General features: G+C 37.6%; 1 protein-coding gene across 2 annotated transcripts; it reads right to left on the bottom strand.

Annotated features, from left to right (window-relative positions):
• Positions 1-2111: 2111 nt before the first annotated feature.
• LOC122067626 (inactive protein kinase SELMODRAFT_444075-like) lies at positions 2112-9546 on the bottom strand. 2 transcript variants are annotated; one of them, XM_042631473.1, is made up of 10 exons: positions 9410-9546; positions 7719-9060; positions 6957-7108; positions 6718-6812; positions 5529-6562; positions 4785-4945; positions 3578-3654; positions 3347-3494; positions 3019-3168; positions 2112-2493 (listed from the first exon to the last, which is right to left on the bottom strand). In XM_042631473.1, the coding sequence occupies exons 2-10, from the start codon at positions 7897-7899 to the stop codon at positions 2233-2235; spliced, it is 2259 nt and encodes a 752-aa protein (XP_042487407.1). In that variant the 5' UTR covers positions 7900-9060; positions 9410-9546; the 3' UTR covers positions 2112-2232. The 2 variants fall into 2 exon arrangements, with proteins under 2 accessions (XP_042487407.1, XP_042487402.1); XM_042631468.1 differs by having other exon boundaries at positions 7719-9508.
• Between the last annotated feature and the right edge of the window lie 3420 nt (positions 9547-12966).

Consider the following 12966-nt stretch of genomic DNA (forward strand, 5'->3'; position numbering starts at 1 on the left):
TTTTTTTTTTTTTTTTTAGTTTTTGTTGCATTGGGACTCATGAATCGTGAGTTAAACAGTCTACTTAATTGTAACTCTTCAAGTTTGAAGTATTTTGTTCTTCTTCTTCTCTGCATATTGTGTTTTAAAGTAGGGAAATTAACGATATTAGAAGTTCAATAAATGATCGATAGCTCTTTTTTTTTTTTCTTTTTTGGCTCATGATTTATTTATTTATTTTTTCATTCTTTTGTTGGCGAAGATCAATAACATAGTGAATAAACATTTATATTTTGTTTCTGAATAATAGCTACATAACAAAATCGAATTTGAAACTAGATATTGCAATCAAATAAAAACCGAATACAAAATCCAAATAGGAACCAGAACTGGATAGGTTGGGTACGAGTACCAATTTTCAGAACCGAGATGGGACTTGGTCCGATTATGGATCACACTAACACTCCTTGGAACCGAAACCAGAACTGGACCGAATACCTGGTTCCAAACCTATTGACACTCTTAGGTAGGTCAAGTGAAGTATCGGGTTTTTCATTTTTCACAAATTTTGTCCCTCTTACTTGTTTCTAGCAACAAAAAAATAATTCTGACTTGTTTCTCCATTCTTATTTCTTGACGCATGAATAGGCATAAATTTTTATTTCTATTTCTATTTCGTAAAACAAGTGAAATGAAACAAAAAATCAAATGGTTTTTATGGTGTTTTGCTGTTTCTCAGTATAGAAAAACGAAAAAACACGTTTCCAGAAACAAAATCAGACGGGCCTCAGCCTTATCCCAACTTAATGGGATGGCTCCAAAACAAAAAGGAGAGACGAGAGTAGAAAAAAAGAACCTAGAAATTAAAGTTGAACCGAATTGAACCAAAATAAATCTATTAGATTTTGGTTTTGAATGTACATTTTTGTTCGGTTACAGGAATTAAAAAGCCGTCGACTCAAAATCAAATAAAATCGTAAAACTGATAAATCTGACAGAAACTTAATCCGAACCTTGTTAGACCAATGGAAAACCATTACACCCTAACACAGTAAAAAAACTCTTGGATTTTAAGAGTGAAGACTCTTCCATCTCATCAGTTCTTTTCTCAGAGATGATTGCGGTGCTTATGAACTTTCATAAATGGATTCGTTTAATAGTTTAAAATGTTTTGAATATATCTATTTAATTCAATAGATTTCGATCTTTTGTGTGTTTATATGATGTTCAATATGTTAATTGTAGTTTAAGCCTTTAAGCCATGCAAAGGATAAGTATTATGTTCATACCTATTACATTATGAACCAAACCATAATCGAACAGTTTGGTCAGAAACGAAGAATTTCATCCTCAAATCACGGGAATGGCCTCGGGAGTCTAAGATTGGCTATTTTTTTTTTTTTTTTTGCCGACGATGGGTATTTAGGTTGAAGGCCTGATTAATCCTACAGAACCATATTGACCCTATAACCACATAGACTGAGTCATACCAGGATTGAATGAGAACCATTAAACTTTCACAGAAAACAATGAAGAGCACCAAACACTCCTTGTGAGTGACCCAGGTGAGGTAAGAGGAATCAAACTCAAAACCACACACTTCCTTAGACAAAGATCCCTTACCCAGTAACAAAAATATAAAAAAATACCATCAATTTTATATTCCTTTCATATGAATCGATATATTTTTCATAAAATTTTAAATTCACTTCCAACTATTTGTGTTTTCCCAAGCTAAAATTGACTAATAAGATGTTACGTGGGATCCTCAATCATATGAACACATTCAATTGCATTGAATTTATTCATTTCGACAAAGGAGACCAATTGGTTTTCTGTATTGTTCTTTTGGACATTGACCAAGACCAGTCTTACAACATAAAATGACAGATAAACTTCTTTTCTTCTTTCTTTAAAGCTACCAACTATTTATTTCTCAAAACATCTTATTTCCTGATTTTATTTTTCCCCTTCTTCATATCAAACTATCAAAAAGCCTGTATTTTTTTTCTTATTTTATTTTATTTTTTTCTCCATCAAAAGCTAGCAATTCTTTCTTTTCTTGTAAAAAACCTACCTCAGAATTCAACATTGACATTTAGTAACAGTTCCCTTCACCTCCTTCCCAACAATTGACTCAGAAATACTATACAAGCAAAAATCTAACTGTACCCAAGTACTATAAAGAACTGTGAAAAGAAAAAAGAAATACAAAGATTGATATATCTTACGTGTGTAGCATGTTTTATTGTTTTACAGATCATCATCGCATGAAGCCCTCCTCGCCTTCTCTCTCTCCCAGACAGCTGCCCTCAATGCCTCGTAGGAAAGGTTTGCTCCTAATCCCTCCGATGCTTCCTTCATTAGAGGACCACTGTAAGATTGGTGGTGGTGGTGTTGGTGGTGTTGCTGCTGCTCTGGCCACATCCTTCCACTCCTGCTACCAGCATCATACCCAGGTGTTGATATGTAATGGGATTCCATGAACATGTCACCCTCCAATAAACGAAGTACCTTTTTCCATCACAACAGAAGACAAAAAAGGAAAAGGAAAGGTCAAGAAATTTTTTTGACTATGAGGCTTATGCATTGATGTTTTAAGGTGAAATTGGGATGAAAGACACCCACAGCACCCTAGGAGTTCACCAAGGGGGAGGGGAGATGTTCAAGACCACAATTTGACTGGGTTCTCTAACTGGAAAATCTGGATAGTCCAAAAGAAAAACCAGAGCACAAAATTATAATCGACCGTGGCTCTAGTTCTTACTTGACTATTCAAACCCCTGTAACACTTATGCAGATCCATTTTAAACCATGATGACATTTCTTCGAGGCAGGTACTACACAAACCAATAGGTGCAACATAGAAACCAAAAAATGGAAAGCCTCCAGCTTGGATGGAACCAAGTTGTAACAGAACCAGGTTTATCCAAATGAAACCTCCAGCTTTCCCCTCAATGCTGTTAAACTAAATCTGCTCATTTGATATTTCTTTTGAAGTGTCTAGCCACTTGAGAGGAAATTTAAAATTTCCCTTACCTGAGACATTCGAGGCCTAGAATGAGGATCTCGCCGGATACACAAGGATGCAACATGTAGCATGCAATAAACCTCATGTTCTGAATACTGGTTGGCCAACCGTGGGTCCACCAGTTCATCAATGGCATAATCTTCTAACAATGGGCGTGCCTGTTCCAGTTTAAAAGTTTAAAGTCACAATCAATATCCAAGGATCATTAGAGCACAAAAAATATTCTATGGGGGAAAGAATTTTCATGCTAACCACAAAGGAAAAATGTTCCTAACTTCTCATATAACCTAGATAAATGTATAATCTTTTAATTAATCTGAATTTGAATGCCCATACCCATTCGGTAAGGCACTGCTGGCCCTTGGGCCGGTTTATGTCAACCGCTTTCCGCCCTGTAACAAGCTCCACCAGTACCACTCCAAAGGAATACACATCAGCCTTTTCTGTGATCTGACCACTTTGGGCATATTCTGGAGCTAAATACCTAAATGAAGGACAATAGCTGATTTTATTTACCATAGCTGACAATATAATTGAATTATTGAGTAAATTTTACAGAGACTTTACCCAAATGTTCCAATTACTCTTGTTTCCACACCCAGGTCTCCATTTGGCTGCCACCTTGCCAGGCCAAAATCTCCAACCTTCACAAATAAGAATATGGTATTGCATCAGAAACCATTCTCTAAAGTCTAGTGTTAGCATATGCATGCAAGAGAAGCAATTTGTCATCATTCCATGGACATACGGTTATATTAAGCTGTGTGTTGTGGAGCATTGAGGATAGCAAGTGCTAGTCCATTCTTTCCTATATGTTCAATCTTTATGATAGAACTAGAATATCAAAACACTCCCCAAGACAAATGGCTTGGGTAAAGTTCGGCGATGATTTCCTGTCTTCTACAGTAGAATACTTTGGTATTCTCATTGAATTTCCACGTACATCCAAGAAATTCATATATGTTAATATCAGTAACATGTGATATTCTATCATGGATTTCAATCTTGGTATCAAGGATATATGATGGAACATCTGTGGTATCAGCCAGTATAAGATGGATGGATACTGTTGGCCAATTCGCCCGAGTAAATCCTTGTATCCTATGATCTCTACACTCTTTCTGGATTAATTGATAATCTCTTTCCTGCACTAAATATTCTCAAAACTAATGATGATAAATTACTGATACAGAATATTTTCAAAACCCAATGGTGACATCTTATTGCATATGTTTTATTAAGAATATAGTAAAAAAGGAAGTGGTGCAGATTGAACTTTGGAAGTGCTGGAAACAGTTCAACTTGTTTAGATTCCACAGTTTCTTATAAAATTGTTGGAAGTTTCAACTTGGTCAGTTTTTCGAAGCGAGCATTCCTCTTTCTTTGAAAGAGAACCCAAGTCATTTCAACCACACAAAGCATGGCATCTCTCCCTGTTTTTCCATTAAATGCTTTTTCGAAATTATTGATTTCAAATTTTGTTACACACTACTAAAACAGATAATTAAATAGAAATCAAGCAGACACATGTGAAACATTGATTCATTTTACTCTCTGGTTTTTTCAAAGCTTTCTTCCTCTATTCCCAATGTGAACAGAAATCTTATGTATTTATCAATCTTGTACATTATTAAGTCGCAAGAACCAGTATATCTTTGAATACCCAAGCATCATATTCTTATTGAGTTTAGTAGAGAAGACAGTTTTGACATGCAAATAAATGTTACAAAATCATTAAAATCCTTCATAAAAAGGCAAAAAGAAAATGCCATACCAGTGGTTCAAAATCATGGGTTATGAGGATATTATTAGGCCGCATATCACGGTGGACTATACATCCCACTCTGCATTCTTCATGAAGATATCGTAACCCTCTTGCAGCTCCAACTGCAATTTTTTGTCGTGCAGACCATTCTAATGGATCACGATTTCGTCCTACAAATTCCCAGTTCATAGTTAATAAATTTTACACCAGTTAAAAATGGAAACATTAGTTCTTATATGAGATAAATACTGTGGCAGAATTCAAATACTCTGTTTGCAGGCTCAAATCTAAAATTCGGCAGAATCAAATACTCTGTTTGCAGACTCAAATCTAAAATTCTTAACAGATGTCCTAGAAAAGAGACCTCAATGTGATTTTCTATATTTACCATCCATGGGCATATTGTGTTAATATATGCTATGGTCTGCATAGAACAGTGCATGTAATTGACTGATGATGATGGTTCCAAAAGGGTAAATTCTAACTAAATAAAAATGTCAAGAGAACAAAAAGGATGAGACTTCCCATTCCAGACATCTATGCTGTACCATATCATCAATATGAAAATTCAGCATGTCCAAAACCAGCATGTTAAAATGGAAACTTAATGCACCTCATCATTCTTTGCTTTCTCTATCCTAGAGGAGATGGAGATACTTTCACTGTATTAGATTTTAAGGCCAATTGTTCATCCCATAATGTGCACGGTTAATAATCATGATGGTAAATTTTCTATAGGCTGCAGAAAATCACCATATAGATGAGAGTCCAGTGATCCATTGCAGATGTATTCATAGACCAGCAGCCTTCTTCTGTCCTCAACACAGAACCCAATCAACATCACAACATTTCGGTGCTGAGCACAACTCAGAACTTCCACTTCTGAGCAGAACTCAAGATCCCCCTGAGAACTAGCCAGTTTGTGTTGCTTCACTGCAATTGCCTGGCCATCTGGCAGGACACCCCTGTGTACAGATCCAAACCCACCTTCGGCCAAGAAATTTGCTTGTGAAAACCCACCTGTAGCAAGTTCTAGTTCAGCATAGCTAAACCACCTTGGAGGTTTACCAAATACAGGTGCTTTATGCTGACATATTGAACAAAGTGGAGGTGGGCCAGGAGGTGCATTTCTGGATAGTGAAACAGCTTCTCTCACATTTCCGCTGTAGTCAAAATCAGGCCTATAGTCTACTCCAATTCCAGCTTCTCGATCAAGTTTTGAGAATTTCTCCAGCAATGCTTTAGCTGTAGAGATCTGTGATTTCTCATTGAGTTTCTGTGAGCTCCCTTCAACATTCTTTGACAATTGGTGACCAGAACTCAGAATTTCTTCCATCCATGGCTGAAAGCCGGAACTCGTTGAAGGACTCAAATTTTCACTTTCGGTGTCTGAACTAGAATCTTCCAGGTTAAATGTTTCCTTCGTGGCTATGGACTCCTCTTGCTTCACATCTCCATTTCTTTCGGCAATGAAAAATGGTGAAGTTCCTGGATCTTCACTCGATAAGGAAGATGTTCCGGCTTCAGTTGCAGTGAATGGAGTCCCAAACTCTGGACTGCTACTTGGAGTTACCGCCGGCCCCCGAATGGAATTCTGAGATTCACCGCTGCCTTTTGAATGTTTTTCAGATGCTTCAAATTCGGAAGGCAAATGACAGGGAGCTTCAGGTTCCTTTGTAGGTGACCCAACCAAATTGAGACGAAGAACTTTAGGCTGAGAACGTTTCATAACCACAATGTTGCATTGCAGTTCCTCCATGCAGCGTTTCTCCTCATGTTTCAGCTGTCTGCATAGATAAAGGAGAGGAGAATGAAAAGCTGAGAGAATTGAATATTAAGTAACAGAACTTTTAGGTGACAAGTCCGTATCACTTTATAATCCCATGTGTTCCAAAATTGCATGATTTGAAGTTAGTAACAAGGTATTGCACTATCTAATTACTTGTCCAATACCACCCAGTTAACTTGAGCTCTCTTGGCTTCTGCAGCAACGGCTCCACATGGCGATCCAGAGACAACTTTTATTTTGACATTTATCTGGCATACAAGAATAGGAAGCAGGAAACATTAGTTTGGGAACAGAGCCTGAAAATTAAAACTTGCGGTACGGTACAGGAGAAGGATGAGAGATTATTCATCAAAAGGGGGTGGGGGAGACAGAGAGAGATATGAGGAACTCACATTGTTTGGATCATATATCTCATGCAGTTGAAGCATCATTTGGGAACAGGTATCTTTAATATCAGACTTCTGCTCTGAGCTGGTTCCGGAGTGAGCCCTGTGGCCACTGGCACAATCTCCTGCAAATCTTGGAAAACCCCATAGCTTTCTCCCTGGAAACAAATATAATGTTTCACCACCCATCAAAACAATCTTATCAGAAGTATACAACGTTGGGGCACATGCCAAAAAGAACAAAAAGATAAAACACTAATTACTCTCAAAATATTCCAAGTCGTCTGGACATTGATATTTTTATTCGCAGGCTTGATGAATCAATTATAAACTTAACAATAATAGTGACGGGAAATTCAAGGGTTTGGAATCGTTGTACTGCTCCAACCAAACAAAGCTAGTTAGCTCCAAAGTCGAGAACAGGATTTTAAGCATCGCCAAAAGAAAGAGGAGCTTGCCATGACCGGTAATAAATACAGTACAATCAATCTCCAGTGCAGGATCGGTTTTCTGAGATCAACATGGTAATGTCAATATCAAATTTTAAGCATACCATTACAACTAAGCGCCAATAAAGAAAAGCAAGAAATTCATTGGCAAGTAACCCTGCAACATTCGTTCTAATGAAAGAACTAAGGCATAAATCCCTTATGAAAGCAAGAACCAAGGCATAGATCGGTGATGAACGCATGAACAGCTTTCAAAAGAAGGACATACAAAGAACTCCATGAAAGGAAACTAGACTTTAAGCCAGGAAGAGGAAAATACCCGAACTCTGTGCAGGAACCACGACCAGAAGCGTTATACAGTCCCCAGGCTTGACAACGTGAGTCAAAGCCCACACAAGGGCCGTCCTGGGAATTTCCTTAGACACCTTTACAGCGACGACAACCTTCTCAGCAACATCCGTGCCCTTGTCCTGCTTTCCACGCTTCGTTTGTAGACTCATCAGACCCAGTATATTTCAACCAACTCCTCGTTCAACAGGCGCAGCCTCTCCAACCCATCACAAGAAGAGATTGATTTCTAACTCAGAAGCACAGGTCAGAGAGAAATTAATCCAGAATTCGGAGAAGATGAACCACGGGAAAAAGCAACCAAATATACCAAATATTGCACGAGTCTTCGTCCCCCACCAAATTACTCAAACATTAAACACAAACCCTAAACGTGCTGACTGCTATCTCCTATAATAGAAATCACGGATGACAAAACGCTTTTAACTTGCTAGATAAGATGAACTGCTCAAGGGCTTTAAGGCATTTCTAAGATGCTTTCACGCAACATAGCTATAACTTCGCCAGATCAGAGCTCTCTCTCTCTCTCTCTTTCTCTCTTCCCTATGAATAGAAACATGCCTGAAACACTCCTGCCCCCAAAAAAAGGTAAATCTTCAAGGCAAGGATTCTCTTTCAGTTTTTTTCCCCTCTCCTTTTCATTTCCTTTAGGACCTCCTTTAATACTCCATCGAGAAATTTTGCATGAGTATTCCACTTATAGAAATAAAATCTTAATACCCCTTGAAAAACGAAGCCCAAAGGAAGAGAGGAAACCAAGATAGCTGGAGTGAAGCAGGTCTGTTTATACCCGACGGATTAACTGAAGTACCATCAGAAGCTCAGGCAGACTGTTTCTCGAGAAATGCAGTTCCGTGCACAGGTGGTGTGAGGGAGGGATCTCAATATCTTCCTTCCACACAGCAGAGGCCTTTCAATCGGAACTTCAAATCACATGGCCAAACAGTGAAACTAAAACAGAACTTCAAAATTCTTCGTAAAGTAAATGAGCTGGCAAAGGAATCAGAAATGAGAAACATCCAACACAGATCGTTTGTCTATGTCCAACCAAAAACGATCAAATCACCACTTTCTGTTGCCGGAAGTGACATCAGTATCTCTGCAAAATCCCAAGCAAAACCCAAAATGCTGGTCAATTTGAACGATGCAGAGCTCTGTTCAGCTAGAAAATCTCACTATTACGCCGATCCACTTCAGATTATCATCAAAACCGAAACGGATACTACCCTTTAAACTAGAACAATCAACTAAAGGAGCAGTTTCCATTTCACTTCCACCGCAAAAGCATCAAAACGTCCCATTCTGACATCCACCTAACCAAGGAAAAAAATCTTGATTCAAAACTATCAAAACTGATGAGAGAAGAAGCGGTTTATGATGAACAAAAAAATCTTGATTCAAAACTATCAAAAGTCCAGATCAATCCAGAGGGTATCACGTGTTTGTAGTCGATTACTATCTCGCAATCACATCAAACAGCATAGAAGCAAAAAACAGATATACCGATAACGGAGGTGAAACAGACTAACAGAGGGAGGAAGAAGACAGAGCAAAGAAAGGGATCTGAGCTTCTCAACCACCTTCACCTACTGAATCAAAGATGAAATAAAGACAAAAATAAATAAAATCAAGAAGAGTATCAACAATTCAACACAAACTAACATGCAAATGCAAGCAAGAATGCAAGCAAAGCAACGCAATCTCCTTCTCTCCTTCTTCCTAAGTTCTTCTTCCCCACACTCCAAGTTTCAATCGCTATTACAGGGACATCCACTTACCTCTGTAGTTGCAGAAATTACTGCAAATCGGCGTTGAGATTGGGTTTCAGCACCACCCCCTCGTTTTAAACGAATTTTCAAAACTACCCTTAGCTGTTTAGGTACATGGACCGGTAGGTCGGGATGGGGTTGGGTCGGTATAGATCGGGATCGGATTCTGTCGGACGAATTTACCCTTTTAAAGAAAAAAAAAAAAAAACCATTTTTGAACCATTTTATACTTTTACACATTACCAGTCGATCGGTATCAGATCAATCAGTAGTGGGAATAAGTCTTGGCCGATACCAGACTGGGCAATCCTGACCGATTTTTAAAACTATTGTCATGGTTTCAAGAGTTGGTGGAGACTGATATCGATTCAGATTGATTTGTATCTGTTAGTTTTACTTTTACTATCACTACAGAAAATGTATCTTTTTGAAAATTTTACTCTTCATCCCATATCGATACTTGATCCATCTTGGATCGATTAGATATTGATCTTAGTCCTAAGATGAGCTCAATGACAACAGAAATCTCGTGTAGAATAAAAGGGTAAAAGTTCGTTTGATTCTGATTTCCAATATGAATACAAACCATGAAAACATGGCCTATCGATCCTTTATACATTTGAAATTTAAAGTTAGAGGTGTTAGAAAAGTTATCACAGGGATAACTGGCTTATGGCAATCAAGTGTTCATAGTGACATTGCTTTTTGATCCTTTGATGTCAGCTCTTCTTATCATTGCGAAGCAGATTTCGCCAAGTTGAGTTTTCAATACTTAGAACCCTCATCTGGAATAAAATAAATGAAATTCATGGTTTGATCCCGATAATTGATCAATCTCATATCAATGAAATTGTAGAATGGTACAAGGAAACAGATCAAACAGAAGAGAAAATATATATATATATATATATAATTTTTTTTTTACAAAGTAAAACTAGGGGTAAAATTGTCTAATCATTGTCAATTCTATCGGTATAGTATCAGTTTCTAGGGTTATCAATTCCCGAACTGAAACTTCTAATCAGTAGTGCTGGAATTGGAATTGGATCGGCCGATACCTCGTCACTTTTCTTTATATTCCAACCTGAATCGGACTGATTCCCAATTCCAGAACTGATCCATTTTCACCTCCAAATGGCCTAGAATTGGCTGGATCCATGCCAATTCCTGAGTCTGATCCCCGATTCCGTTCTGGTAACCAAAACAGCTCCTTACCAGTTACCAGATCTTATCCCAAAGGCAAAGTAGTAATAAGACGGATCAGTTCCGAAACGTTCCGTTCCGTCCCAATTTACTTTAACCAGGTGGAAAAGGTTAAAATTGTAAATAAACTCAGGCTCGGATACGATTGGTTTTTTGAATTGGGCGCAACAATCGTGAGTCGTGACCCCTAATAAAGGACCAAAAGCGTGGTAAAACTACTCTGGTGGGACCTACTTGCCGTTATCCATCTCCGTCAAGTTTTAGATGACAGCTGACAACTAAAGCGAAGGTGACAGGGCAGCACAGGAGATCACCGTCAATAAACTGACGGTATTTTTAACCTGCCCGTCTGCCCGTGCAAACTGTAATTAAACTAATATTTTAAATTAAACGGGCAGGGCAGCAAAGGGTGTCCAAAGCCAAACGACGTTTAACGGATGACGTGTGAGAGATTTTTTGGCGGTAGCTACGGATCATGTCCCACGCTGGTGGTGCCGCCATGAACCAAAGCTTCCACTGTTCGAAGCTCGAGGTCGAGGAACAGTAATTAATTAATTTATTAATTAAAGGCAGGTGTCAGTCACGTAACACTAAAAACTTGGGTTAGAATTAGATTAAGATTGGATTAGTGATAACGAGATGAAATAAAGTAGTTTAATTGTTATTTTAGGGGTGCTTAATAAGGTTAATCCAAAAGGGTGTTTTGTCTTTTTGTTAATAGAAAGAGAATTAGAAGTTTTGAGTATTAGGAATAATGAATAGGAGGAATAGGGTGGGGTTAAGGCTAGTGACCTGAATTTGATTACGTTCAACAACATGGATTTCTGGAACTCCAAATATCTGTTTTTTAGACACCACTTTAGAAGCTGCTGCTTCTGCTGCAGTGGAGAAAGTGGGGAAGAAGGGGTAAGGTACTAAGGTGGACCAGTGGAATGATTTGTTTTGATTTGATTTGGCTCAGTTTCATCTAATTTCATTGAGCTGCACTGCTTTTGGTTTCTAAGCTTAGGGGCAGTTGAGGTGGTAAGGGATCTTCGCCTTAGGAAGTTTGTGGTTCTGAGTTTGACTCCTGTCTCTTTGAGACCACTCACACAGGGGTTTTTGGTGCTCTTCATTATTTTCAGTGAAAATTAAATGATTTCCATTCAACATCGGTATGATTCGATCTATGTAGTTGTGGGGTCTGTATGAGCCTATGGAATTAGTCAGGCCGAAGGCTGATGTGTTTGGTTGTACAAGTCATTGGAGTTATTTTTCTGATTTGGCATAGATTCCGTAGAGAGTGGTGTTGATGAATGTTATTTATTTTTGAGTCATTCTGGAAAATTGTTTGGTTACCCATAATTCTGTCATGTTTTTATTTTTGAAAATTGTTTGATTAACCTAAATGGAATCCAACATACCTTCACATTGAGGGGTGGAACCATATGTGTCATATATGAGTTATACTATTTAGTATAATTCTCTGATGAAACACTTTTAGCTTTAAAAGGTGTTTCACCTTAATTATATATTTCCAGGTAGAACTATTCCAAATTACAACCAAACAAATTAAGAACTACAGAATCACGTTTTAAGTGAAACATTTTCCAACGAATCTGACAACCAAACACGTCAGATACCCGTTGTCAAAAAAAAAAGAGAGAGAATTTATTTTGCCTTCCGATCTGTTACTGGGTCAATTTGTTAACCAAACTGTTAATTTCGTCAGGTTTGTTTTTTATTTTTGTTATCGGTTTGTAATTGGATAACTATTTGGGTTTGGTTCGATTTTAAGTTTACATATGCACATGGGAAATTGATGGGGAAATGCTACTATTTTTTTTTTGGTTCTTATCAAGATGTTATTGGTCTGGATTGTCTAGTCTCATCTTTTTTATTGGGTTTGATCTAATTTTTAATTTCAATCAATGTGACTCGAGTTTGATTTTGACTGATTCCATAAAAACCAAAACCAAATCAATAAGGGTTCAATTCATACTGGATTGAACCAATCAGTTCTTCATCGCCTGACCAGTTTAGGTTGGACTTTGGCACCCTTAAAGTCCAAAATCTAAATATTCAATTTGGTTGGATATATAGGTGAAAATATATGATTGAATTTGATGATGAAATTTTATATATGATTAATTCAAAATATTTTCTAAGATATTCCACCATCACTCAAATTATCGAGTCATTTTTTTCACACGGCACAACTAGGTATGAAAATCAAGTAAAATTTTTTTTTTCCCGAGTCTAGGCCTA

Source organism: Macadamia integrifolia, chromosome 2 (genome assembly GCF_013358625.1).
Source record: "Macadamia integrifolia cultivar HAES 741 chromosome 2, SCU_Mint_v3, whole genome shotgun sequence".
NCBI lineage: Eukaryota > Viridiplantae > Streptophyta > Magnoliopsida > Proteales > Proteaceae > Macadamia > Macadamia integrifolia.

What these genes read in the sequence shown, in the direction of transcription:
- LOC122067626 (XM_042631473.1), bottom strand. Translation starts at nt 7,899, where the DNA reads ATGAGTCTACAAACGAAGCGTGGAAAGCAGGACAAGGGCACGGATGTT. An exon ending in AACTGGGTGGTATTGGACAA is followed by an intron (nt 6,563 to 6,717) that starts GTAATTAGATAG and finishes TTATCTATGCAG; the next exon opens with ACAGCTGAAACATGAGGAGA. An exon ending in ACTGGACTCTCATCTATATG is followed by an intron (nt 4,946 to 5,528) that starts GTGATTTTCTGC and finishes GGGAATTTGTAG; the next exon opens with GACGAAATCGTGATCCATTA.